Raw genomic sequence first — 27,388 nt, 5'->3', positions numbered from 1 at the left:
TCTACCTACCCTCAGATGCCCATTTTTCTGTTTACTTTTTTCCATGAGTCACATTTATAGGTTCTTTATTCAATAAGGGATATCTGGTCATCAATTATTTTTTTCTTTTGGATTTATCAAAATAAATTGCTTGGAGAAACCCCTTTATGTTCAGTAGGACCATGGTTGGTCTTGGTCTTATATATGGATTATGGAAAAAATGAACAGGCTATAATATCCCATTTATAAGGCTCTAGGCCTCTAGTACCAGAAGGCGTTAAGGCAGAACACATCACCAGCTGTGATGACGCTTGGCCACAAGATGGCAGTAATGCAATCTTAGAAGAATCTGAATTGAATTCTGAGACTTTTTTTTTTACTTAATATTTTATTTCTGTCATGCATACTTCTCCAGCCACATATTAATATTTGGGAATTATTTTCCAAACCAGAACATTCAGAAGCTTAAATGAATGTGCAAGTGAAGAGCTGAATCTCGTCTGCATCATTGAGTAAATATTGGAAAATATTGTATTACTTTTATAATTATCATCTGTTTGCCATAAAGGACTAAGTGTGTGATTCTTGTTTTATGCTCGTCTTGCTTGTTACTCCAATTTTATGGCTAGAGGTGTAAAGCATTTCTTCTGTTTGTCAGTAGATTGTTACAAATAATGAAAATATTTTACCAAATCCATCTTATGAAAGGATAAAAGCTTGGCGGTATGTTGCTCACTATAATATCGCGTGTCTTTCAGCGTACCAGTCCAGAGGGTGGGATCCATCTCAATTGTCATTATTGTCACAACATGTTTACCGGCAAACCAGAGATCTTGGACTGGCAGGTAAGAACGTGGCTCTTGGTAGTGAACGCCGGAGTCGTGGCACAGCATTCACCTTCTGATGGGTACACCCGCCCTTTTTACAGGACCACGTGTATCAGTTCTGCTGTAAAGATTGCTGCGAGGACTACAAGCGCCTTCATGGGGTGGTGTCCCAGTGCGAATATTGTAAGCAGGAAAAAATTCTACATGAAAAGATCAGATTTTCCGGCGTGGAGAAGAATTTTTGTAGTGAGGGTAAGTGTCTGAATAGATGCCCAGAAGCTTGTCTCTGCCAAGGAAATATTTCTAGATTTATTGTATAATGACTGAAAGGCCCTATGTAGTTTCTGAATGTTTAAGACCTAGTTCACAATGATTGCACTTTATCCCACTTAGACCGAACACCCTATAGCTTTACTGAGGAATCTCATCCTGGCAGATTGCTGCTATTAACAAGCAATGCAATCACTTTTGTCAATGGCCAGTTATAAGGAAACCTGCCGCTTGGTAGTGCAAAAATTGCTTTGTGGCAAGTAAAGTAAATGAAACCTTGTTGCTTCCCTTTAACAGTATTATAAGGCTAGAGCTGCCCTGTGATTTTGGTAGCAGCACAGGTTCACTTGGTGCAATACAAGTGAATTGGATTGCATTACAACCCTCCCGTGGGTACTGTGACTGTGACAAGCAAGATGTAAAATTTTCAACAAGGTTGGATTTCTTATGACTTTCTCGTCACAGTTCCTTGGCGGTCGCATTCATTTGCAATGTAGAAGCAGCTGCGAGCGAGCCTTGGTCGCAGGTGTTGCGTTCAATGAGCACAAAGGAGTCCACTGGGCTTTTGAGGCAGAAAAGAGGAGTCCAGCGTAGTTATGAGTCAGAGCAGCAATTTTGCCTCCATCTAGATCAGTGTTACCCAAACTCCAGTCCTCACGGCCCCCAACAGATTATATTTTCAGGATTCCTTAGTATTGCACAGAAGAGGGAAATGCTTGCGCAATGGGTGGTTAAAATGCTCGTCCCTGGGCCACAATATTTAAATGCCACCGGCATTTAAGTGGTTAACAGCACCAGGCCATTCTTGTTTCCACCAACTGCTGGTAGAGGCAGATGATGGCTGTGTAATACAGCCATCATGTGTCGACATTAATGCAGGCTCAGCTCCTGAGCCTGCTTCAAAGACAGACCCTGGCATAGGCTTCATATGTCAAGAAGGGGTTAGGCTGAAAGTACCCCTTTAATGATCTGCATTTGGCAGACTTCTCAGTTACCGCAGTGTGGAAGGTGGGGTGCAGGTGTGCGGGTGACCAGTTTGGAGTTGACATGACTAATGATAACGTGGTTCCTTGTGTTATTCATCCATTTCTCTCTTCTGCAGGCTGTGTGCTCCTATACAAGCAGGACTTTACCAAGAACTTAGGCCTGTGCTGTATAACGTGTACTTACTGTTCTCAAACCTGTCAGCGGGCCGTCACTGAAGAGCTGGATGGCAGCACATGGGATTTTTGCAGTGAAGAATGCAAGAGCAAGTATCTACTGTGGTACTTCAAGGTACGTGGCATCCGTGCTCAGGACCACGGGCAGCGTGGCCGTCAGCGGGGAGCACTTATGTACTGCTGGCTCCTTATCCTTCTGTCAGTCCATAGATTATTGAGCTGTACCATGGGTATGACAATATGTGACGCTTTGTTGTTTTTCTGTAGGCAGCTCGCTGTCATGCCTGCAAACGTCAGGGAAAACTAGTGGAAACTATTCACTGGCGCGGAGAAATAAAGCATTTCTGCAATCAACAATGTCTGTTACGTTTCTATAACCAACAAAACCAGCCGAATCTGGACACACAGAAAGGGCCAGAAAGCCTGCTGCACAGTAAGAAAGGTGCGTGACCAGCGAAGGGCCGCCCAGGCATGTGCCACCAGTCCTCGGTCTGTCGGAGCCATTGTCAGTGCCATACCACACTATCTGGGCTTATTCCTTACCACTATGACACAATGTGACCTTTAGCAACACACCAGAGGCGAATGTCTTCAATATGGCAGCTTGCAAAACTGATTTTTAAAAATAATTTAAAGGGAATCTATCATCAGGTTTTTCCACCTAATCTCAGCAAAGTATAATGTAGATACAGAGACCCTGATTCCAGTGATGTGTCACTTACTAGGCTGCCTTTTGTAATTTTGATAAAATTGTTATTTTTATCAGCAGGAGATTCACTAGATGAGTAATAAACCTTCTGCTAGGTAGTCCTCCATATTCATGAGCTCTGTATAACACCACCCACACCACTGATTGACAGCTTTCTGCCTATGCACAGTGTACACAAAAAGCTGCCGATCAGTGGTGTTCGCGGGGTTATACGGAGCTCAGCATTCAGAGAACTGCTGGATGTGCAGCTGATACAACAGGGATTTTATCAAAACTGCAGCAAGCAGCTGGAATCGGGGCTCTGCACCTACATCATGCTGATGTACATCGCACTAATCAGAGAGATCACTTTTCATAGCACCCATTCTTTTTAATAGAGAATAGATGCATGTGTACAGTTTGTTCGTCAGCCCACCCATTGAATAGTAATTTATGCCACATTTTTTAAAATGAAAAGGAATGCATTAAACCCTATGTGTGGTGAATAGAGCAGGGGAAAACAATACTTTTTCAGTCATTGGGAGACCATGGGTGTACGCTGCTGCCCCCAGGAGGCTGAAACTAAGAATTACAACTAAGAAAACAATCTACTGTACTGTGTATGCATCTCTGTATACTTAGGTGGCTGCTATAGCAGCGGATATCCTCTGGCATTGTTGTTGCTGGGCCCATAGTTTTCTACTTCATCTAGCTGGGGCATTTATGTGGTCTCTGTATCCTAAGTCTTACAATTCACTCTGGCTTTACATAGAACAGTTATATAGATTGATTACTTTTAGACCTAAAGAATTAAAAAAGCAAAAACTTTTTTTCCCCCAGATAACGGATTTGCTTTAAAATGAGGATCTCCCTCCCAATGAATATATCAGACAGTATAAAGATAGTGTTCACAATGCCACTGACTGCATAAAGGCAGGATTGTTTGTTTTGTATGAACTGAATCTCTTTTTTCTCTCTCACCAGGTCAGAATGCAGGATCCAAACCCCCAGCAAGTACGCAGATAAAAACCGAGACTAACACAGTGAGTAAGAAAGAAAGCAAAAGTGTATGAAATGGAGATACAGAGCAGAACATGGCGCTGACAGCTGGCGAGAACTAGTGTCCTCCTAAATGTATTAATATTCAGAACTGCACTTTTTATTTCGCTGCTTTAACCCTCAACTGGTGATGTGGGGTTTCCTATACCCCAGTGTTTAGAAATCTTATTTTTATAGAAAATGCAAAGATCACGTTTTTTTAATCGTTTTCTTATTGGCGATTGATTACACATGAGTATAACAAATTTTTGACACCCACACATGGATGGAAGCTAGTGAGACACGTATCCTCATACCAGCATTTTTCAATGAATGGCAGCCGAACAAAAAATAAGTCCTCAAACCACTCCATCAATGGGAAAAATAAAAAGAAGTTAAAGCTCAGAATATGGCAAAAAATAAATAATAATTAGGTATTGCTGTAATTGTAGAGACCTGCATGTCGTTTATAATGAACTGTGAACAGCATAAAATCTAAACCCCAGAAGCAATGTCCACTTCCCACTAGCCGAAAATACTATACTCTCTACAGCCGCCCAGCTCGGGGGGCTGCAATCTCTGCACCCACTGAGCAAATACATTTGAAAATGGCAAAGATTACATTCAGAAGTACCACTGGGCAGTGGCGTGGACTGTAATAGCCTGACGTGGCACTATACTTACATCTCACCACCTTCATATAAGGTTTATGTGGTTTACATTAAGGTTCAAAAAAGCAGAAGAAAAGTGCAGCATACCACACTAATCTACAGTGCTGGCCAAAAGTATTGGCATCCCTGCAATTCTGTCAGATAATACTCAGTTTCTTCCTGAAAATGATTGCAATCACAAATTCTTTGGTATTATTCTCTTCATTTAATTTGTCTTCAATGAAAAAAGCACAAAAAGAATTGTCCTAAAGCCAAATTGGATATAATTCCACACCAAACCTAAAAATGGGGGTGGACAAAAGTATTGGCACTGTTTGAAAAATCATGTGATGCTTCTCTAATTCGTGTAATTAACAGCACCTGTAACTTACCTGTGGCACCTAACAGGTGTTGGCAATAACTAAATCACACTTGCAGCCAGTTAACATGGATTAAAGTTGACTCAATCTCTGTCCTGTGTCCTTGTGTGTACCACATTGAGCATGGAGAAAAGAAAGAAGACCAAAGAACTGTCTGAGGACTTGAGAAACCAAATTGTGAGGAAGCATGAGCAATCTCAAGGCTACAAGTCCATCTCCAAAGACCTGAATGTTCCTGTGTCTTCCGTGCGCAGTGTCATCAAGAAGTGTAAAGCCCATGGCACTGTGGCTAACCTCCCTAGATGTGGACGGAAAAGAAAAATTGACGAGAGATTTCAACGCAAGATTGTGCGGATGGTGGATAAAGAACCTCGACTAACATCCAAACAAGTTCAAGCTGCCCTGCAGTCCGAGGGTACAACAGTGTCAACCCGTACTATCCGTCGGCATCTGAATGAAAAGGGACTGTATGGTAGGATACCCAGGAAGACCCCACTTCTTACCCCGAGACATCAAAAAGCCAGGCTGGAGTTTGCCAAAACTTACTTGAGAAAACCTAAAACGTTTTGGAAGAATGTTCTCTGGCCAGATGAGACAAAAGTAAAGCTTTTTGGGAAAAAGCATTAACATAGAGTGTACAGGAAAAAACAGAGGCATTCAAAGAAAAGAACACGGTCCCTACAGTCAAACATGGCGGAGGTTCCCTGATGTTTTGGGGTTGCTTTGCTGCCTCTGGCACTGGACTGCTTGACCGTGTGCATGGCATTATGAAGTCTGAAGACTACCAACAAATTTTGCAGCATAATGTAGGGCCCAGTGTGAGAAAGCTGGGTCTCCCTCAGAGGTCATGGGTCTTCCAGCAGGACAATGACCCAAAACACACTTCCAAAAGCACTATAAAATGGTTTGAGAGAAAGCACTGGAGACTTCTAAGGTGGCCAGCAATGAGTCCAGACCTGAATCCCATAGAACACCTGTGGAGAGATCTCATAATGGCAGTTTGGAGAAGGCACCCTTCAAATATCAGGGACCTGGAGCAGTTTGCCAAAGAAGAATGGTCTACAATTCCAGCAGAGCATTGTAAGAAACTCATTGATGGTTACCGGAAGCGATTGTTCGCAGTTATTTTGGCTAAAGGTTGTGCAACCAAGTATTAGGCTGAGGGTGCCAATACTTTTGTCCGGCCCTTTTTTGGAGTTTTGTGTGAAATGACCAATGATTTGATTTTTGCTTCATTCTCTTTTGTGTTTTTTCCTTGCAAGCAAATTAAATGAAGATAATAATACCAAAGAATTTGTGATTGCAATCATTTTCAGGAAGAAACTGAGTATTCTCTGACAGAATAACAGGGGTGCCAATACTTTTGGCCAGCACTGTATAATTGTAAGAAATATATACTTTTCATAAAAATGGTCAAATACAGCACAGCTCAAATTGAAGTAACAATGAGGAACCGTGCAAGAAGAACATGAGGCCCAAAACAACAAAATCTGAGGTCCAAATACAGAATAGTGGTCCTCCTGTTTTCAGCTGTTCCTGGGAGAACTCTCTTTGTAGTAACATTTCTAATGCACAGTTTTGTTAACCACATAGTGTGGCTGTGTAACTTTCCATTTGGACTTGAAAAAGGCATTCCATCTTTATTTCGGGATCATGATTTTTGGGCTCCTACTGTCTTTCCTCTTGGCTCCCCACGGGTAACATAAACACAGCAACTGCTTGCTACAGTCTGTTAACTCCATAAATGCTGCCATCAGTAGCGATTATGGTATGTAAAGAGTTTGACTGTGGATATAGCTCCCCACATTGCAATTGCGGGGAGTCAATGGTTGCTCTGGCAATTAAAGGTCTAATACTGGCTTCTGGTTTGCCACAAATCAAAGCCTAATAGATCATGCCACAGGCACAATATACATAGATACCAATAAAAACTACAGCTTGTTTAAAAAAATTGGATCTTTATAGGGCAGCAGGGAATCTCATTAGCACAAAATCTCATAGACACCAAAAAAAAACACATGCTGATTTTATTTTTTTTAATTCATTCCTCCTTGCAAAAATGAAGTGGCAATTAAAAACAAAAATCGCATGTGCCGAAAAATGGGACCAATGAAAGCTACAAATTGTCGGCAATAAATAAGCCCTCACAAAGCTCAGTTGACCAAAAAATGTTAAACACATGGCTCTGATAATATGGCAACACAAAACAAATGTTTTCATTTCAAACCAAGTACTTGTTTCATAAAGGTGATGAAACTACATAAATTTGGTATCACTATAATCTGGGTGACGCACAGAATAAAATTCATGTTTCATTTGTGCTACAGATGTACAACATAGAGTATAAAATGTCAAAAATCAACAGAATTGCTGGCTATTTTTTATTTCTATTTTTTTTTTGCCACAAAGAATTAATAAATGTTAATTATTAGGCTGTATGTACCCTAAAATGGTGCCAGTGACAGGTAGATAGAACTCATCACCTAAAAAAACAATCTACTTTGATGTAAAAAATAAAACCATCAAGGCTTCTGGAATGTGTCTCTGAAAAAAAACATAAAAAGATGTGTTCACATTTAGGCCAAGTTAGGTCTGATCTTTAAAGGCAATCCGTCAGCAGGTGTTTGCTACCTCATCTGAGAGCAGCATAATGTAGGAAAAGAGACCATGAATCCAGCGATGTATCACTTAGGGTACTGGGTGCAGAGGTTCTGACACAATCAGAATTCTAAGATGTAGCATTAAGCAGAGCTGAGGAAGCTAACCCCGCCCACCCCAGGCTCTCCAAGTACATTGCTTGTCACAGGAGGGGGCGTGGTCAGTCCAGCAGTGATAAAGCTTCCTTATAAGTAAACAGCAGCACACAGCCTGATAAGTGACATTCAGTGTCAGTGTTTTAACCCCTACATCATGCTGTCCTTAGATTTCATAGTAAAAACCTGCTGACAGATTCCCTTTAAGAGGTTAAACTGTGAGTCTTTCTGCCAGGACAATAAAAACTTCATGTAGATGTGTCCTCCCTTCTCTAGTATATACCTGTACAACAGGAATCTCTCTTTTTTTTTTTTAGAGCCTAAACCTAGAAAATATATGTAGCATCTAATCTGTCTGATCATCTTAGGCATCACCAAAACCAAGTTTGCCTGAGACGGCCCCTGCTCCACCACCACCCCCAAGTCCCAGTGTACCACGTAAAAACAAGGCTGCTATGTGTAAACCATTGATGCAGAATCGTGGGGTCTCGTGTCGAGTGGAAACGAAAAGCAGTGACTGTCAGACAGGTAAGTGTAACGCTTTATAAACGCTATAGAATATATACAGGCAGGTGTGGAAAGAAATGCTACAAAGTAAGAATGCTTTCAAAAATAGTAGTGTTAATAGTTTATTTTTATCAAATAACAAAATGCAAAATGAATGAACCAAAGAGAAATCAGATCAGTATTTGGTGTGATAAACGTTTATCTTCAAAATAGGATCAGTTCTTCTAGGTACACTTGCAACTCGGCAGGGGGGTTGTTCCAAACAACTGGAAACCCGACCACAGATCTTGAATAAATTCTTGGCAATTTGAATAAATGTTCTGAACGCATTGGAATGCCAGAAATATGACTAATAAAGAGAAGTATCAATGTCCATAGCTGAGAATACAGATATGAACTGATTAGTAGCATTTACTGACCACTGCCATAAACTAAGCTCAATAAAATGTAACAGATGTATCTATTATTTAGTACAGATATCAGGCAAAAGTCCCCTATGTTCTCAGACTGCATATCTACGGATAGTTGGAATAGGTTATAAAGATTTTAAAAGGGACACTGTAATCTGTTCCAAGTTAGGGGTGAATGATCCTTCCAGTGCGGACATGTTTGGTCCTATTATCCTGGATTTTCTTGCTCTCCAGTGCACGGGGCGAGGGAGAAGCACACGTACTTGTTTAAGTGTACCTCTAACTCTAAACATATTCTTACCAGAATTCACTCATACACCTTTATATGGTTTAGAGCATAGGATAAAAGGGTATTTCCCCACATGTCCTCTGCAGCCTCCAGGGGAAGGTTCCTGCTAGCAGCAGACCAATCATGGAGTTCATCATGCCCGTGTGGGCTGCACGGAATCAGCACGGTATCATTTAGCTCTATGGGGAACAGATCTAGAGCCCTACATCTAACTATGATGGAGCCTGCACCGCTGTACCATAAAGGGAATTGCCACAGATGAATTAAGATGTGTTACTAGGGTAGAAATGGGATTTCTATAAGGATTTGATCATAATTTCCATAATTCTTAAAAGAAGACAGTCACCCCCGTATTGCAAATGAAACCATTATATAGGGGGCTTAGCCTCTGCAAAATCATATCAGCAGTATATATTTCACTGCTGTAATTACTTTTAGATATTGTTTTATTTCATATGTAAATGAGGGGGCTTCAGAGCACCCTTGGTGTAGCCAAGCTCCGTGCACCTTAACGCCTCCTCAATTTGCAGACTGAGCAGTTTCCTGATTCTGATTGACAGTGAGCGCTGCCTGCACACTAATCACGGCACTGCATGTGTGCACCGACTATGAAAGAGTCAACGGCGCAGTGTGGGGACAGGTCAACAATTCATCATTGACCCCTGACAGCAGCCACCGCTGACTATGATGATACATCCAGAAATGATGTAAGCGGCTTTAGAGAGGGTCAGTTTTATTCTCCGTCACTGAATTTGTCAGTGTAATGATCGCCAATTCTAGATGTGGCATGCTGACACTTCCACCCAAAAAAAGACTAAATGCTGTCATACTTTTCTGAAGTACCCCTTCCAATTTATTAGTTTATGGATGTGCATATTTATGCAAGCACATTATTCTGGATCTGTATTTTTCTTTTTCTAACTCAGGCATTTCAACAGGGGTGTGTAGACTTTTTATGTCCACTGTAAACTGCTTATATAACTTTTGTGCTAAGTCCCCTATATGACTGTATAATTTGCTTATTGGGGGTGACAGACTCCCTGTAAGATTAATGGAGATTGTGATCAAATTAGTTTTTTTTTTTTTTTTTTTTAACTTATTATCTAGGGTTTCTGCCCTAAAATGTAAAGACTCCCAGCAGCCAATTAGTTAGTTGGTGCATGATGACAACTTTCTCAATTTAAAGGGTTTCTCCAGTAAAATGTTTACACCAAGAGAGACAGATTTAAGGAGCACCAAATGGCAACTCCGCTCCCCCATCGATGCTGCGTATCAGTATTGCCCCAGGTGCGCCTTTGGATGAAGCAAGAACTACAGAAGCTATTGTATTCCCAAGTATTTTGTTCCTGTTCTTCATACTTTACCCAAGAAACATCTGGAATTTTTCTGCTTTCTTAGTCATCTGCTGCATCAAACTTGGGCGATTCTAAAATGTTAATGGCTGAAATGTAGAATATTCTCTTAATTCGATGAATATTTTACTAAAGAAATTTGATGCCTAATTGGATCCGTCAGACTCATCTGGTCGGGTTACTCACTACATGTTTGGCATTTCCTGTGATGGACTGAAGCTACCACTTCTTAAAGGGAATGTGTCATCAGAAAATGACCAATTGTTTAAATCAGGTTATGTTAAAGGGAATCTGTCAGTAGGATCACCCTTCCTAAGCCGTCTATATGGACATGCAGATCATAGGAAGCTGAGTAATGTGATGCCTTGATATCTGCGATCCAATGTTTTATTCCAGAGAAATCCACGTTTTTCTTATATGTAAATGAGACTATGGGCGGACATAGATCCCCCTGAGAATCTGCCTCCAGAGATTATTTTAAATATAAGGTGTCATGCCGGTGACTCACACAGGTTGTCCATGTTTTTCTTAATATGTAAATGAGCTGTTAAGATCGACCTCTCCTGATCTACATATCTCACACTGGTAACTCCCTCTTTCATTTAAATTAAGCTCTGGAGGTGGAGTCTCGGGGAGATCTCTGTCCGGCCCATAGATCTTAACATCTCATTTACATATTAAAAAAAACATGGATTTCTCTGGAATAAGATAACTGATCGCAGATATCAAGGTATAATTTTACTCAGCTTTCGATGACCTGCATGTCCTTATAGACGACTTTAGAGGGTTGATCCTATTGACAGATTTTTTTATTTTGTTTTTTTTTTCTTTTTTAATAAATTGATCATGTTAATTTACATTTTCTATGTTATTTAGATTAAAAACAAATGTAAAAAGTGTGAAATCTTGCAATTTCTATACCGGCCACAAAGCCTAATCTTAAACTTCAGAATACTTCACAGTTGTCTCACAGACAGGATTTCAATTAAAGTTAATGCCTTTTATATACCGGGGATAAAACTTGATCCACTTTTCACAAAAGGTGACGTTACCGTTCACCCCCTCTCCCACCATAACAATTACTTTTTCAATATTAAAGCATAAGCAATAATAATTCTTCTATAATAGTCAGTAGGGTGGAAGCCAGTGTATTGCTGAAGAGAACAGACATTGAGTATCATTAGGTCTAGTGGCCAGTGGAAATTGCAAGTTTGATTCATTTTTATTATAGTGAAATCGAAAAAGATATATTTTGCATGATGCCCTATATAAACAATAGGTCATTTTCTGATGGCACATTCCCTTTAAGAGCTTTCTGTGCATTATTTGTACTGACCATTAAACGTAAGTTATTTAGGAGTTTGTTACAGTGGCTTTCTGCTATTCACGTGGAATATAGATATTCTGTATTGTGAATCCCCAGATTTGTATTCTTCCTTTTCTTCTTTTTCTGCTGTAGATGAGGATTGGAAACCGCAGGTTATAATTCTACCTATCCCTGTGCCCATATTTGTGCCAGTACCTATGAATTTATACTCTCAAAAAGTGCCTGTTCCGTTCTCCATGCCTGTTCCGGTGAGTTTTTTTCTTTCACTTGCCTTTGTTCCCTCCTTTCTTTCACTCATTACTCCCTTTACATTTGTATAGTGTTGTCAATTTTCCTGCCACTGTTATTGCATTAGGTGCCTGTACCCCTGCTGCTACCTACTACTTTGGAAAATACTGATAAAATTGTGGAAACCATTGAGGAACTGAAAGTGAAAATTCCTTCCAATCCACTAGAAGCTGATATTCTGGCCATGGCGGAAATGATTGCGGAGGCTGAAGGGCTGGACAAATCTTCTGACTTATGTGGTAAGATCACATGTAGGGCAACAGTGGATATGAAGTATTTCTTAAATGTGGTTGAGGAATGCTAGACTTTGAATTTAGTGATTGAACTGCACTATTAAAGGGAGTGTACCAAGTTTGTATGTTGTTCCCGATCCCTAGGGGCTATTGTATTGAATGCGGGAAGTCTGACCGCTGGGACCCTCACTGATCCTAAGACTTGGGCTTTGTATGTGACTTGTCAGAGAAAGCCGAGTACAGTCAATGGCCATCTCTGTATCTCTGGCAGTTCCATATTCAATGAATGGAGAGAAGGTCCGCATGCTCAACCTCTACTCCATTCACAGCCCCACTTAGAATCATGGCATCCCAATAGTTAGGTCCCCAGCAATCAGTAAATTATACCCTATCCTATGAAGAGAGAATGACTAACAGACTTGGTGTTAAACCCTTTATAGGGAATCTGTCACCAGGTTTTTGTTACCCCATCTAAGAGCAGAATAATGTAGGGGCGAGGTCCTGTTTACAGAAATGTATCACTTACTGGGCTTCTTGCTGTAGTTTTGACATAATCACAGTTTTCTCTGCTGCAGATCTAGTAGTTCTCTGAATGCTGAGCTCTGTGTAACCCCGCCCCCACCACTGATTGGCATCTTTTTGCCCACGTACAGTGTACACAGAAAGCTGCCAATCAGTGGTCGGGGAGAGGTTATGCAGAGCTCAAGAATATAAAGCCAGCAGGTTTACTAGTCCTCTAGTGACAATCTCCTGCTGATAAAACAGGGATTATATAAAAGCTAAAAACCTGATGACAGGTTCCCTTAAAGTCTCTATATCTGGGAACAAGTCATGTAGAAATGTTCTGCTATCAGTACGGGTCAAACGTTTGAACACTCTTGCTCATACAATGGTTTTTCTTGTTCTTATTGGAATGTTCACATTGTAGATTCAGACTGAAGGCAGCAAAAGTGCAAGAGATCACATATGGAAACTAATGGAGAAACCCATGGGAAACTAACCAGAATCTGGTAAAGCACCACTCCAGTGGGGTTTTTATTGCACCCGGAGTGGTGCTACTAATGTAAGGTCACTGCCCCTAGTCTTATACTTATCAGCCGCCGCCTCCTGCTGTTATCCGCCCGCTTCGGTCAGTCTCCATCAGGTTGTGACCTGCCAGATCGCTTTAGTATTTGCTGGAATGAGCCGGAGGTCTCTTTTCAATGCAAGTCTATGTGCGCCTCGGTCTGGCCCTCATAGACTTGTATTGAGAGCGTGTGACATAGCTTCTGACTTCCAGACAGTCAGGAGTTGTGGTCACAAGATGGCAGAGCTGAAGACGGCGGGAAGTGAACATATTAGATGCAGGGATGTTACATTAGTAGCACCACTCCAGCACTGACGTAAAAATAAACTAGAGTGGTGCTTCACACCGTAGATTCCTCACAGTTCTCCCGTTTTACTCTGATAACAGCTCTACACCCCTTTTCCATTCTTTCACGCGGGTTCCTCAGGTATCACCTGAGGCTTTCCATCTGCAGGAGTTCCCAAAGGTGTTGAGCACTTAGTTGCATTGCCGTCACTCTGCGTCCAACTCATCCCAAACCTTCCCATTGAGGTGGGGATATTATGGAGAACATGTCATATAATGCAGCACTTCATCCCTCTATTTTGTCACATAGCCCGGATGTTTGATTTGGATCATTATTCTGTTGCAACACAAATGATGGTCCCACAAAGTGCAAACCTGATGGGAATGTATGGGTTACAAAAAGAGAGATAAATCCAGCTCACCGATACTTTTCTTGAAAAAACCCACAGCATGCACGGACCATATACTTGTGTTGGCTCCAAGTGAAGTATACAAAAAGAGGAGGTAGGTCCAGCACCACTTACGTGGGAAACATCAAAAATGTATTGTGAAAAAAACACTGATATTAAAAAAGCGCTAGGTCAGAGACATGCTCACTGACGCGTTTCGAACAGTCGGTTCTTGGTCCTACTGTTGCAACACTAGGACTAAGAACTGACTGAAATGCGTCCGTGAGCATGTCTCTGACCTAGCACTTTTTTAATATCAGTGTTTTTTTTAAGCGAGTTCACAATAAATTTGTGATGGTTGTTATAATATCTTTCCCACGTAAGTGGTGCTGGACCTACCTCCTCTTTGTGGTGGGAATGCATGTCATTGCAGAATGCTGAGATAGCCATGCTTGGTAAGGGTGAATTATTCCAAATTCAAGGCAGAAACAGTGTCGCCAGCAAAACACTCCCACACCATTTCCTATCTCTCAAAGTGGGGGATTTTGAGAAATCTAAGACTTAATATACATTCTTGTTTGTTTCATGTGTTTCTTTATATCTTGTGCCTTCCTATATGTGCTCCTTTGTGGTTTTACTGCTTTCAGTCTGAATTTACAACGTGCACATTCCAATAAAAACAAGGAAAACCATTGCATGAACAGGTGTTCAAATTTTGGATTAATACTGTGTAGAGAAAATTGTCACCAACTTAACGTAGCCGTACTCCTCTACAGAGCTCTCCAGTGACCAGAGCGCTGAGGGTCTTTTGGAAGACTGCGATTTATTTGGGCCCACACGAGATGATGTACTGGCAATGGCTGTCAAAATGGCCAATGTGCTTCAAGAACCCGGGCAGGACTTGGAGGCCGACTTCCCAAAAAGTAATTTTTCCGTACTATTGGTATTAGGGGGTCATTGTACACTAACTGTTTGTTAGTTTTTAAATAATCCACAAATGAAATGCTTTTCTCTCTTTCTGTCCGGCTCCTGTGCAGATCCTGCGGATATAAATCAGAGCGTGGATTTCCTGCTGGATTGCGGGTTAGTGAGCTCTGACGACGCTTCAGAACAAGATGCTTCTCGAGTTATAAGAAAGGTGCCTTTTATTCCAAAGAAAAAATGTTTGTCCTGTGATTTGGTAATGTTACATATGTAAAATAGTTACTCATTTATATATCACACTATCTAGGGTCCAAAGCGCATGCTTTTATCAGAGAAAGAGAGCAGCTCTCGGGACTCTCTACTCAGCCAGCGAAGCAGCACAAACCTCAGTTTTGGTTATGGTGTAAATGCTTGGAAAACTTGGGTGCAACGAAAGTATGAAGGGGGTGAGCCCAGTAAAGGAGAGGAGTTGCGTTTTGGCCGTAAGTAGAAAATAATCTTTATATTATATGAATTTTTATATTTAGATTAAACCCAGAAAATGTTTATTCTCCCCTTGTTTTTTGCATTACTGTAGAAGGCATTATCCCCAATCCCTCAGGGTTACAATAGTGTCATATCCCCTTTTAACCAGTGGTCACAGCAAGTTCCCTGTCACATTTCCTTCTGTAATCACAGTAAGTCTAAGCCTCTTCCTCGGCGGTCGCAGTAATGTCTACGCCATCCTTCCTCGATATATTCACAAGCTCCTAGTTTCATGATATCAGAGATTGGTGCATACAGCAATTGCCGTCCGTCGTTTGCTGTATGCTTTTCTTTGCATTGTAGGAATTGTATGTGACTGCATGTCCCACAAGGAATAGCTGAATGCAGTGAGCGACAGACTAGCTTCATGCATTCAGTAGCAACTGCTGAATATATGAGCACATGGGAGCAAAATGTGCTAGCCAAGGATTGATTGGTTTGCCTAGCCCCGGAGTTTTTATATATTATATATTTTTTTTCTTTTTTTCTAGCTAAGCCTATGCGCATTAAAGAGGACATTTTAGCCTGTACAGCAGCCGAACTGAACTATGGTTTAGCACAATTTGTGAAAGAGATAACACGACCAAATGGTGAACGGTATGAGCCAGACAGCATCTACTACTTGTGCCTGGGAATCCAACAGGTGAGGTTTTGCTTTATTTTTTTATTCTTTTTATGCCTGGCCAACAATCAATATTTGCAGTAAGTAATGGAAATATATTTGAAAATGTCTACATTGATGCCACACTTTTGTAAAAAGGTTCTCCATATCAGACAGTCCCTACTTAATCTCATGGGGTATATAAAAACAGGATTTTTAAACTGGGTAATCCCTTTTAATGCCTTCCTGTCATATGTTGTGTTCCTGTCTTTGATGCGGGCTCAGGAGCTGAGCTGGCATTTTCCTGGCAGATGATGGCTGTGGTATTTAGCCATCCTCTGCATCTGTGTGGAGCAGATCACTGCCCACTTCTGTTAACCACTTAAATGCAGCTCTCGATCTGTGTTAGCAGCATTTAAAGCCTGCACACCAGGGGGCAAGCCATTCCATGACGCCATTCTGAGCTTCCGAAGGGTTGCCATGGCAACCAGGGGACTTTTGAAGGCCCCCCCATGTCTGCCATTACAGTGGTCCTGTGAATAATGGCCTGTGGCTGAAGTTCATAAGAGGCCGTGACTTTTACAATACACTGCAATACTGTGATATTGCAGTTACAGTATAAGCTATCAAACCTTAATAGACTAAAAGGTAAAGTAAAAAATATTTTTTGAAAATTTGCTTTACACCCCTACCCCCTGTATTGGTTATATTTGCATGCATGAAAAGTCCGATCTATCAAAATAGAAAATTAACATGATTGCTAAAAGCTGTAATGAGATTAACTGAAAACCACAATTCTGCTGTTTCAGTGTTTTATTTCCAAAGTTTGGTATTTGCTGTGATTGCACGGACTTGGAGAATCATGTTGACAAATAATTTTTTGCCACACAATAAAAAACATAAAAACACCCCCCACCCACCTCCCCTTAAAAAAATATCAATTGTAGAATTGGAATGTTTCATGTTCAGTACATTGAATGGGAAAATGAATGGTGTCATTCAACATTACACCCCATCCCATCGACCGAAAAATAAACAAGGTATGACACTATAGCTCTAAGTAGACAAAAAGGGAAAAAGGCCCAGTCAGGAAGGGGTTAAAATGGAATGATTTTTCCCCCCCTTCCTTTGTCTTCATATTGTCCAAATTATATTTTTTACATTCGAGAGCTATTTTTTTTTTTTTTTACTTATACCAAGGCTGAGTTTACATGTAATGATTCAGTGAGTCCATCTTCCAGTCCTTTAATATAATTAGTGTAAGGATTGTATATGATGAGACAGATCCTGAAACGCAGACATCTGGTCAATGAATAAAATTACTGTTCTGTATATTTTTTGTTTTCAATGAACATCAAGAGACCATAAGAATATGAAGCTTTAAGCACAGACATAATCTCACTCTGATTGAATATAACATTGTGATATATATATATATATTTATATGAAACCACTGTATATATTTTTCCAATACGGTTAATTTCTATGCATTTTTTTATTTTGCTTTTATGCAGTACCTCCTCGAAAATAACCGGATGGTGAACATTTTCACTGACCTTTATTACCTGACCTTCGTCCAAGAACTAAATAAGATTTTGACTTCGTGGCATCACAGGCTGACACCCAGCAGTAAGTAATGGGGCATAATGACACACGGCTTTAATGTGTGTAGTGGGGGGTCAGATAAAATATGTGCTGGTTTATACAGATAGTAGGCTTGTATCTGACATGTGGCCAATTTCAGGGTTGGTATTCTCTCGAGTGGAAGAAGAACATCTGTGGGACTGTAAACAGCTGGGTGTGTACTCCCCCTACGTCCTCCTCAACACACTCATGTTTTTCAATACCAAATTCTTTGGCCTGCGTACCGCTGAGGAACATATGCAGTTGTCCTTTACCAACCTTGTTAGACATTCCCGCAAGTGCACAACCAGCAGAGGACCTGCCAAAGTAGTGAGCATCCGATACTATCCTCCTACGCGGCAGAAGAAAGGCAGAGGTATGTTGGATTCACCTGGGCTCACAATTAAGTGGGCTGCTTCATCTATTTTGGAGTTGAAGGGGTGTGTGTGTAATGTATGTATTTTTATATATATACTTTATACAGCACTGTGCAAAAGGGTCAGGTAGGTGTAAAGAAAATGCTGCAAAAGTAAAAATATTCTCAAAAATACAAGAGTTAATAGTTTATTTTATCAATTAACAAAATGCAAAGTGAGCGAACAAAAAGAAATCTATTTCTTCTAGGTACTCTTGTACAAAGTCAGGGATTTTGTAGCATTATATATCGTCAGTCATGCTTTAAAAACATCTTTTTAGACGGATCTATCACCTCAACTCACTAACCTTGCTCTCCTCCATTCCCTCTATCTAAATTTTCTTCAGAACCTGCTCCCTCCTCTTCATCGGTCTCCACATCCTCCATGCACCAATAGCACACGGTAACTGCACTTAGACAGATACTGGCTGATGTCTGGATCATGCAGCGTTATGTGAAATGCCCTATTAATTGTAATGATGGCTGGACTGTATAGGACGAGCACTTTATACCTATTGTGTCCCCTCCCTATTTCCATATAGATTGTAAGCTCATGAGCAGAACCCTCACTCCTCATGTAACTGTTGAAATGTGATACATTGTATTATTTATATTGTCTGTATATGTCCCTACTTAATTGTAAAGTGCTGCAGAATATGTTGTCGCTATAGAAATAAAAATTATTATTAGATATAGGAGTAATGAAATATAGCAAGGAGGTGATACTGATCATTTTCATATGTAGGTTGAAACACATTCATTAACTGAAACAGAAATGGTTGTGTGGGAGGCTTAAAAGTGGGTGAGGAACAGCCAAACTCTGCTACAAAGGTGAGGTTGTGGAACCCAGTTTCATGTCGCAGATTATACACCAGCTTATACACCGTGACAGGACTGAGCACAGCAGATGAAAGGCACATCGTGTTTACTTCTCTTTTGAAATTGGAAGATGTCCATCAGTGCCATTTAGCTCAGAACTGGTGGACTCGGCTACACCCATCTACTATTTGGGGAAGTTTTGGGCAGAAGTGGTCTTCACGTAAAAAGAGCCATACTTTCAACATGGTAACATGGCCAAAAAACTCAGCTATGCGCTAAAACATTGGAACTGGGATGCAGAAAAAATGGCAGCAGGTGCTCTGGACTGATGAGTCAAAATGTGAAATATCTGGCTGCACCAGAAGGCAATGGTGAAGCATGTTGGAGGGTCCTTTTATGTTTGAGGCTGCATTTCAGCACATGGAGTTGGGGATTTGGTCAGGATTAATGATGTCCTCATTACTGAGAAATAGAGGCAGATATTTATCCATCATGTAATACCATCAGGGAGGCATCTAATTGGCTCCAAATTTATCCTGCAGCAGGAGAACAACCCCAAACCAAACATACAGCCAATGTTATTAAGGACTAGGTTCAGCATTTTGAAGAACAAGGAGCCCTCATAGTGATGATATGGCCCCACAGAGCTGTGATCTCAATATCCTGGAGTCTTTGTGGGATTACATGGAGACAGAAGGATATTTGCACAAGCGACATCCACAGAAGATCTGTGATTAGTTCTCCAAGATGTTTGGAGCAACCTCTCTGCTGAGTCCCTTCAAAAATTATGTGTAGATATACCTAGAAGAACTGATGCTGTTTTGAAGACAAAGGACGGTCACACCAAATATTGATCTGACTTACATTTCTCTTTTGTTCATTCAATTTGCATTTTGTTTATTGACAACAATAAACTATGAACACTTCTATTTCTGACTATTCTTACGTTGCAGCATTTTTTCACACCTGCCTAGAACTTTTGCACAGGACTGTATATTTGTATTGTATGAACAAATTGCATTATATGTTATTTATAGCTGTCTTCATCCCTGCTCTTCAGAGCTGGTTGGCACCATGTGAATGATTTTTCTTTGTTCCTCTGCCCCCAAGAAAGTTTAGGTAAGCGAAAACGTGACGATGATCAGCAACCATTATTGGAGCAGCATGAGAATAAGATGAACCCTCTCCGGTGCCCTGTCAAGTTTTATGAGTTTTACCTTTCTAAATGGTATGACTTCTGAACATCAATTGTCTATAACACACTGGCAATCTGCACCTGATAAATGTAGCTTTTAAGTGAACTTTTATGGCTATGCTACAAAAACTACTCCGGTCTACTGACTCTTCTCTGAAGCAACCTATTAAAGCCATTCCCCACCATTGCCGGTGCTGTGGCTTCTGACATTTCCCTGCACGGTGATCCTCACTGCACAGTACTCTCCCATTTACCTCAATTCAGTTTTGTTGCAGTTCCTTAGACAGCTGGCACAGTTTGGCAGGAAAAAATGTCCTATACCTTGGTCCTTACTTTTCTCAGTCATAATAGACCCCAGAGAGTAAACCACTGCCACTCATGTTACGACGTGTATTTTTATGGCATATCATTAGGATAAGATGGGGAGATCTCATTTCCAGCCTCAGAGATATTGGAAAGCTATGTATTTTGGTCGAACTACAGTCAGTGTGTGTGTGTGTGTGTGTGTGTGTGTGTGTGTATATATATATATATATCTATCAATGTTTTGAGTTTTTTTGCACTTTATTTTATTTAAGTCACTCCCATCTAAGTTTTTATCCTGTTAATATATTGCGATCATCCCATTATATAGCACTGTGCACTTACAATTGCTCATTTTGCCTTTCTACTCAGTTTATTCTTCTCTTTTCTCTGTTCTATGTAGAAACAGGAAGTCTCTTTTCCCTGAATGAATGAATGAATCCTTCTCCTCTTCACCTCCTGACCCAGCTGCTTGGCTCCTCCCCTCTGCCTGAGACTTTTGCAGTGACTGATGACTCATACAGGGAAAAGAGCCATCCTGTTTCTACACAGCGCTTAGAAGAATTCAGCTAGTCTGTTTTTAATCACGTGATGTCATATACCTAATGGAAAACAGAATAATTAACTGGGTAGAAAGGTAAAATGAGCAATTGTAAGTACACAGTGCTATATAATATGACTGCAATATATTAAGAGGATAACAAATTTGATGGGAAAGCTTGTTTACGTGGCCATTTCAATGAGATGCACTGGAACCTGAATTTGTCTTTACTCAATTTTTTTTTTGTCTCATTTCTATAGCCCTGAAAATCTTCGAAACCATGCTGATGTATTCTACCTGCAGCCCGTGCGATCATGTGTGGCAGAATCTCCTCTTTGGTACTCTGTTATTCCAATGGACAAAAACATGTTGCAGAGTATGCTGAGCCGTATTCTAGCAGTGAGAGAGGTGTATGAAGAACCGTTACGAGGGGGCAGTATAGGCGAGGACACGGATTAAATGGACACAAGGGTGGGGAGAACAATGATAAAGTTGTAATGGATTGTGGGCTCACCAGTCATGCCATTCTGAACTTCAAGACCAATGGAGAAGATAATGGACTTCAGTTTTGGAATTCATCTACTACCACATATTCGAGCACAAAATAGTGCTGGACACTCTTTCCCACCACACCTTACCGAAAGCTTTGTGTTGCAGAGTGATCTGTCCGTGTTCTGTCCTCCCGTCTTTTACATCATAGGAAGGCAGTGATAGAGGGAGTGGGTTGCTGACTTTTGTGGATTTTTTAGATGCAGTTGAATTAGGGCCAATAGGACCAGCATCATGGAGAACTTCGTTACCATCCGATACATAGTAGGGTTTCCTGTTTCTGATTCACATTCTCCCACCTGTCTGTGCATTTAATTACACCATTTATCCTTCCTACGATGAGTTTTCTAACTTTGTGTTCCTTCATACACCCTCACTGACAGGCCTAGAAATGAAACGATAAGATCATTATCGTTTTATATTTGGATCTTTAATGAACTTCTTCCAAATCATCACATCTTTTCTGGAACTGATGCTCATTCTTCCCAATGATAGCTCTCACTTAAAACTTTCCACTGTCTCCATCCTTGATTTCTCACTCACATTGTAATTCTACCATCGGCCAGCAAGTGTCCTTGTAGCTCCACATTAACTTTCAGACAAGACAGGGTGTGAACGTCTGCAGTCTTCATAACGGGAGAGCCTGAATTGCCATCTTTCAAGCTTTTGTGTCGTCATAGTTGACCAATATCCTTTCAATGCAATTTTTGTTAAAAGGAGATTTGGTTTTTTTGAAATGACAATTGGGATTTTTTTTTTTCTTTCTTTTTGTGTGTGTGAAAGCTAAATATTTTTTTCTTCTGACATTTTTTTTTATCCTGTTCAATGGTTTGGCTGCTTATCAAATATGTACATACAGTTTTTATGCGTCTGCCCTTAGCACTCGCTCCCATGTTCTCAATTGTCATGTGCTAGGTCCTGGACAGCCCTGTTTGTGGGAAAGTTTCATTGAAAATAAAGATTTTAATTTCCTTTTGTGAGTGGATATGCATTTACTGTAAAAGTGTGGGAACTAGCCAATATTAGCCACATCCACGGTACCAAGTCTATCCGTGGCAGAGAAATGTCTGGCTGCAGAATGTGGAATGTTTTCAACTATCAACAAGTTTTGTTGATAGTTTTTTGAAAAGTGTTTTCAACAAGTTTTGTGGGAGATGTTCTAAAACTGCCCGAGGTCTGCTACTGCCCACCCACCAGTTTGTGTAGACCCCAGTGTACATTCAGCTGCTGTCATCACACATGCGTCTCCCAAAATAAACCCCAGAAGAAGCCGTGCCTGGACACTTCACTGTGCAAAACAATTACCAGAGAATCAAATATATCACATGACGGACGACAAGAACGCTAGTTTGGCTTTTAGATACGACTGAGATCTCCAGCAAAGATTAAACACCCGACCTGTATTAGTGCAAGGAATTGATTGTGATATCAGTGCGATCGAGGTAAAGACCGGAGAAACACAAGGTGTTTGGCTGAGATGCAATCACTTATGATACAAAATGTAAATTTGACTTTCTCCAAATAGAATTTCAGGTTATCTATCCTCACCACGTCTTTCTCCTTTATTCTGAATATTTGTTTCTGTGAACATAATGCTATACACAGCCTTTTACACACACGGCCTCTCCCATCCACACCCGGAGCGCTTCCATTACGCTCGCCGTTTATTGCATCTGACGGCCTGGTACATTTTAGCTCTGCTTAGCCACTTTGAAGATATTTGTATGCCGGAATAATAATGTAGGGCTGCAGTAGAGAATTTTATTCTGTGGAAATGTTAAATATGCATAATTAAGACACAACATATGACTTTGGTTTTCCTGCGGTCATGTAATTTTTTTCTTTAGTTAAGGTCATGAACTTTTTTCCATAAATTGTGTTAAGACAAGTGTCATTAATATCATGTGTGCATCCATTTTTTTTTTTTTTTAACTGTTTTTTCAAATATTTTTTTTTTTCGTCATTCTAGAAAAAAAAGTGGAATCTGTGACTTACATCCTAAGGCCACGGCCCCACTATCAGTATTCGGTCAGTATTTTTTCTCAGGAGTGGGAGACAAAACCAGGTGAGGAACAATCAGAGAAAAGGTATAATAGAAACAAGTCACCAATTCTGCATTTATCACCCACTCCTGGTTTTGGCTCCCATTTTTGAGAAAAAATACTGAGCGAATACTGACCAAATACTGATAGTGGGGCCCTGGCTTAAGATGCACAACCTTTTCTGCTCCAAGGAACATATTCAGATAGAGCCAAGCCCAGAAGCTGCAATAAAACTTCAAGGGGTTCTGCCGACTTCTGAATCCTCACAGTGCACGTACCACACAGTGTCTCCGGTATTGCTTCTGAGAGCGGGCAGTCATGTGACTGCAATTATGCGATTTGCATACTTTCAGCCACATTCTGACTAGACTTGCTCAGCCTTGCGCAGTTCACTCATATTGAGTGAGTCTGAGCATGTCTAGTCGGCACGTGACCATATGTAGGCAAACTGTGTACGTAGCATTACTGCAAATTTTTAGCAGAAGACCAGATAACCACTACAAAGAGGTCTTTATCATCTGGGGTTTTATGATATCAAAAGTACATTCCAAAAAATATGACACTTTGGAGTCTTAGAAATGGAACCAGCACCCATAGGAATAATGGAGGTTCCCATTCCTACCTGTTCACAATCTAGAACAGATTAAGTATTCATGCAGCTCTCGCCATTGTAGTTTGGGAATTGCTGAAATGAGCAGGTTTTTTTCTTCCACAAAACTACATTGAAGAAGGCCACACGCACATGCATTGCCATCTCTCCGCGCTCATACCGTTATTACAGGAGGGCCATAGAAGTGACCCCATTTTGCCGATCTAGATGGATCGCAGAGATGGCCACACAGCACACCATTAATACTATCCTGTGCCTGCTCCTGCCTTCTCGCCCCTCCTCTGACATGGAAAATCCATGTTAGCAGGCAGACAAGCATGTCCGTCACCAGATAGTTGTGGGCTGCACAATGTCATGGTGGGCCTCAGGTTGTGCACCCCCCCCTGTACACAGGATACACTCACTTTTTGCTGTACCTCTAGTCTTGTTCTGCTGAATTTTTTCACATTTATTAGTATTCTGATTTTCAAGCTTCTGCACATATTCATCAGTTGCTTCGTTCACACAGAGAAGACTCAAACAGTGTGTATATAATGCCACATCCTGTTATGCTTTACACCAGATTGATACCCTGGAGTGAAAGTCACCAGCTAAAATATTTATTGCATGTTATAAATATTTAAATCTCAGGACACTTGTACACAGACGCGCTTACTCACTGCTCCATGTCATCAGTACTGTCACAGACTGAACACATGAACAGTGCCTTTTGCTGCACTTTTATCCCCCTCCCCCATGTACACCCCTTCACACTGCCAGTACTCCAGGCCTTGACCTGGTGCTACTCTGCCTGCTGTTTCTGCTCTGCAGTCTCTGCTGTTCGTTGTGATCCAGGTCGCTTCCACTCTCTAACGCTACGTTCATCTCCGGAATTCCGTTCCGCTCCACTGCCTGGTTCTCTCGGTTCTGTTTCCTCGCAGCCTGGCTGCTCTCAATGGCAGATGGTGTATTCTTACTGGAGGAGAGGGGAAATGGCAGAGATGGACTAAAACTGGATCCTTTCTCAGAAGGAGAGTAGTGGGGATAATGTGGAATAATGTGTGTATGGGTAATGCTTCCAGTCTTTGTTGGAAGTTTGGGCACAGACTCATACTTTGAGCCCGATAGGCCCTGTCTGCACTTGGTAAATCCCAGATAGTAAATCTCAATCAGGTTGAGCAGCAGAGACAAGCACGCTACAGCCAACATGAAGAGAATGAATATTGTCTTCTCTGTAGGACGTGAAATATAGCAGTTCACGGTGTTAGGACAGGGCCACCGACTACACGTGTAGAGTGGCTGCAGCTGAAACCCGTACAGAAAATACTGTGCCACAATGAATCCTACCTCAAACAAAGTTTTGAAGAGCACATTAAAAACGTATGTGCGAAGAAGCGCCCCTCGCAGCCGCACTTTGCCCATTTCATCTTTCAGTGGTTGTTTTGGGGTTTTAGTTTGCTCGAGGAGAAGCTGTTTGTCGCTCTCGGCGTTTTCCTTGCTTTGACGTAACTTCTCCTTTTGCTTCTGCTTTTCTTCCAAGCGCACAAGGTGTAGGATATGTCCTAGGTAGATGAGAGTCGGAGTTGATACAAAAATAATCTGAAGCACCCAAAAGCGAATGTGTGAAATGGGGAATGTTTTGTCGTAGCACACGTTCTGACAACCAGGTTGTTTGGTGTCGCAGGTGAAGCCAGACTGCTCATCTCCCCAAACTTTCTCTGCTGCTGATCCTAAGACGAGTATTCGGAAAATGAACAGGACTGTCAACCAGACTTTGCCCACGACGGTGGAATGTTCTTGTGCCTTCTCGAGAAGTTTCCCTAACAAGTTCCAGTCTCCCATTTGAGCATTGGTCACATCTCACCCTAGGAAAAAAAAAAGCAAAAAGTGATCAGTGACGTGTTACTTTAATGTTTCCTCTGTCAAAATAAAAAAAAAAGGAATGTAATCTTCAGTGTTCCTTACCTAGAGCAAAACCTAAGCACTGCAGCTGGTCTGTCCTGTTTAGGGGTCTTCCTGTCTGTCTACCTTCTGAATATTGGCCTCAGGTCTCATAGCTACCCAGAACAACCCCCACCCCCTCGTGTATTACTTGTTATTTTTAGAGTAGGTTTTTTTTTCTATATATACTTGCACCGAGCTGTGGAATTTCTAAGCCTCTCCTTCCACAGCACGTCACAAGTGTCGGCTTTATTTTGCTTACAATGTCTGTCAAGTAAGGGGGCTTGACATCCATGTGTCGGTGGTCAGTCAATCATTAGCTTTACCCGCTGGATTTCCTGCATTATATTGTGTCCATTCCCTGCAGCTAATGTTTGTTATATTCCGAAAGTACAAGTCTTCAAAGATGGTTAGAAAACTACATAAGGCTATGTGCACATTATTTGCAGCACAAAATCTGCACACGTGTTGGCGTTACCTTTCAAATCTAATGTGTACTTTTCAATTACTGCCACGGATTTACCAGCAGACCCACTTATGCATTAGCCATATTGTTATTTAATGGGGTTATCCCACAGCTTTTACATATGACATCTGCACAAAATAATAACCTTTATAAAGTCTATCGCATTCACTTATTCTTTAAGGCCCTCTTTATTTTAGTAGCCACCCTGCAATGGGTCATTGTCACAGAGATACCGCGACAAAGAGGAGCCAGAAGCCATCAAGATAAAAAGGGCGGCGCTTCAGTGGTTTCCTGTCCTTGATGGGGGACCTTCCTTCTCGTCGGGCGCAAGAATGACAGTCGTCTTACCTGGGCCGGGGCCGGTCGGGTTTGGCAGGGCACAGTCTCTGCTGCGGCCGGTCCCGTGAATCCTGGAAGCGCCGCGGGGGGCGCCAACATGTGGTCTCCCCGCGTGCGGGCGGTGGTCTTGCGGCACCTGCACAGCATGGTGGCCGGCAACCCCGCGTCCCGGATGTGACGTCACGGGGCGCGACGGGAGATGACGAAACCGGAAGTCACGCCCTGATGATGCACGCCGGGGCCTCCTGACCCCCGTGCGGGGGCGGTACCGGAAGCTGCGGGGACGCCGGCGGTGATCTCCCTAGCACAATGGAGGTACTTAAGGGTAGATCACCGGCCAGGCAGCGGCGCAGTGAAGTAATGGCCTCACAGCAGCCCTCCCCACCGCATCAGCAGCAAGAGCAGCAGTCCATGCTGCAGCTGCAGCAGCCCAGGGAGATGGAGCAGCCTCGGCGCCAGAGGCGTACCCAGGAGCAGCGGACGTTCTGGGACACGCAGCGCCAAGGATTCCAGATCCAGCCGGCATAGCTCCAGCAGGGTTGATGATTCCGCGGTCTCCAGCGGAGAAGTATCGGATACCGTCCTGCCTCCCGTTCCGGTACCCTGTCTTTGTTTACTGGGTGGT

The 27,388-nt window shown here is 41.7% G+C and overlaps 2 protein-coding genes across 8 annotated transcripts in view; one reads left to right on the top strand and one right to left on the bottom strand.

Moving 5' to 3' along the window:
• Nucleotides 1–22,347, top strand: part of ZMYM3 (zinc finger MYM-type containing 3) — a 60,475-nt gene extending 38,128 nt beyond the window's left edge. For 4 of the 7 annotated variants that reach the window (XM_073640996.1, XM_073640995.1, XM_073640992.1 and 1 more), the window contains exons 10-25: nucleotides 738–824; nucleotides 908–1,058; nucleotides 2,179–2,351; nucleotides 2,504–2,678; nucleotides 3,909–3,967; nucleotides 8,114–8,273; nucleotides 11,763–11,878; nucleotides 11,986–12,157; nucleotides 14,668–14,814; nucleotides 14,929–15,029; nucleotides 15,123–15,297; nucleotides 15,832–15,983; nucleotides 17,456–17,570; nucleotides 17,686–17,940; nucleotides 19,909–20,026; nucleotides 21,098–22,347. In XM_073640996.1, coding sequence (XP_073497097.1) covers nucleotides 738–824; nucleotides 908–1,058; nucleotides 2,179–2,351; nucleotides 2,504–2,678; nucleotides 3,909–3,967; nucleotides 8,114–8,273; nucleotides 11,763–11,878; nucleotides 11,986–12,157; nucleotides 14,668–14,814; nucleotides 14,929–15,029; nucleotides 15,123–15,297; nucleotides 15,832–15,983; nucleotides 17,456–17,570; nucleotides 17,686–17,940; nucleotides 19,909–20,026; nucleotides 21,098–21,296 — 2,355 coding nt within the window. In that variant the 3' untranslated portion in view covers nucleotides 21,297–22,347. The remainder of the gene's footprint in view (nucleotides 1–737; nucleotides 825–907; nucleotides 1,059–2,178; nucleotides 2,352–2,503; nucleotides 2,679–3,908; nucleotides 3,968–8,113; nucleotides 8,274–11,762; nucleotides 11,879–11,985; nucleotides 12,158–14,667; nucleotides 14,815–14,928; nucleotides 15,030–15,122; nucleotides 15,298–15,831; nucleotides 15,984–17,455; nucleotides 17,571–17,685; nucleotides 17,941–19,908; nucleotides 20,027–21,097) is intronic. The other 3 variants (XM_073640994.1, XM_073640990.1, XM_073640991.1) reach the window with 1 other exon arrangement.
• A 1,593-nt stretch (nucleotides 22,348–23,940) lies between these two features.
• On the bottom strand, nucleotides 23,941–26,132 carry LOC141154677 (gap junction alpha-3 protein-like). Its single transcript, XM_073640998.1, has 2 exons — nucleotides 25,983–26,132; nucleotides 23,941–25,882 (listed from the first exon to the last, which is right to left on the bottom strand). Exon 2 carries the CDS (start codon nucleotides 25,857–25,859, stop codon nucleotides 24,786–24,788), a length of 1,074 nt encoding a protein of 357 aa, XP_073497099.1. The 5' UTR covers nucleotides 25,860–25,882; nucleotides 25,983–26,132; the 3' UTR covers nucleotides 23,941–24,785.
• Nucleotides 26,133–27,388: the final 1,256 nt, after the last annotated feature.

This window comes from Phyllobates terribilis, unplaced genomic scaffold, assembly GCF_046119375.1.
Source record: "Phyllobates terribilis strain yellow unplaced genomic scaffold, ASM4611937v1 Scaffold_7__3_contigs__length_470593459, whole genome shotgun sequence".
Classification (NCBI taxonomy): domain Eukaryota; kingdom Metazoa; phylum Chordata; class Amphibia; order Anura; family Dendrobatidae; genus Phyllobates; species Phyllobates terribilis.
This window is presented reverse-complemented; position numbering and strand designations above follow the sequence as displayed.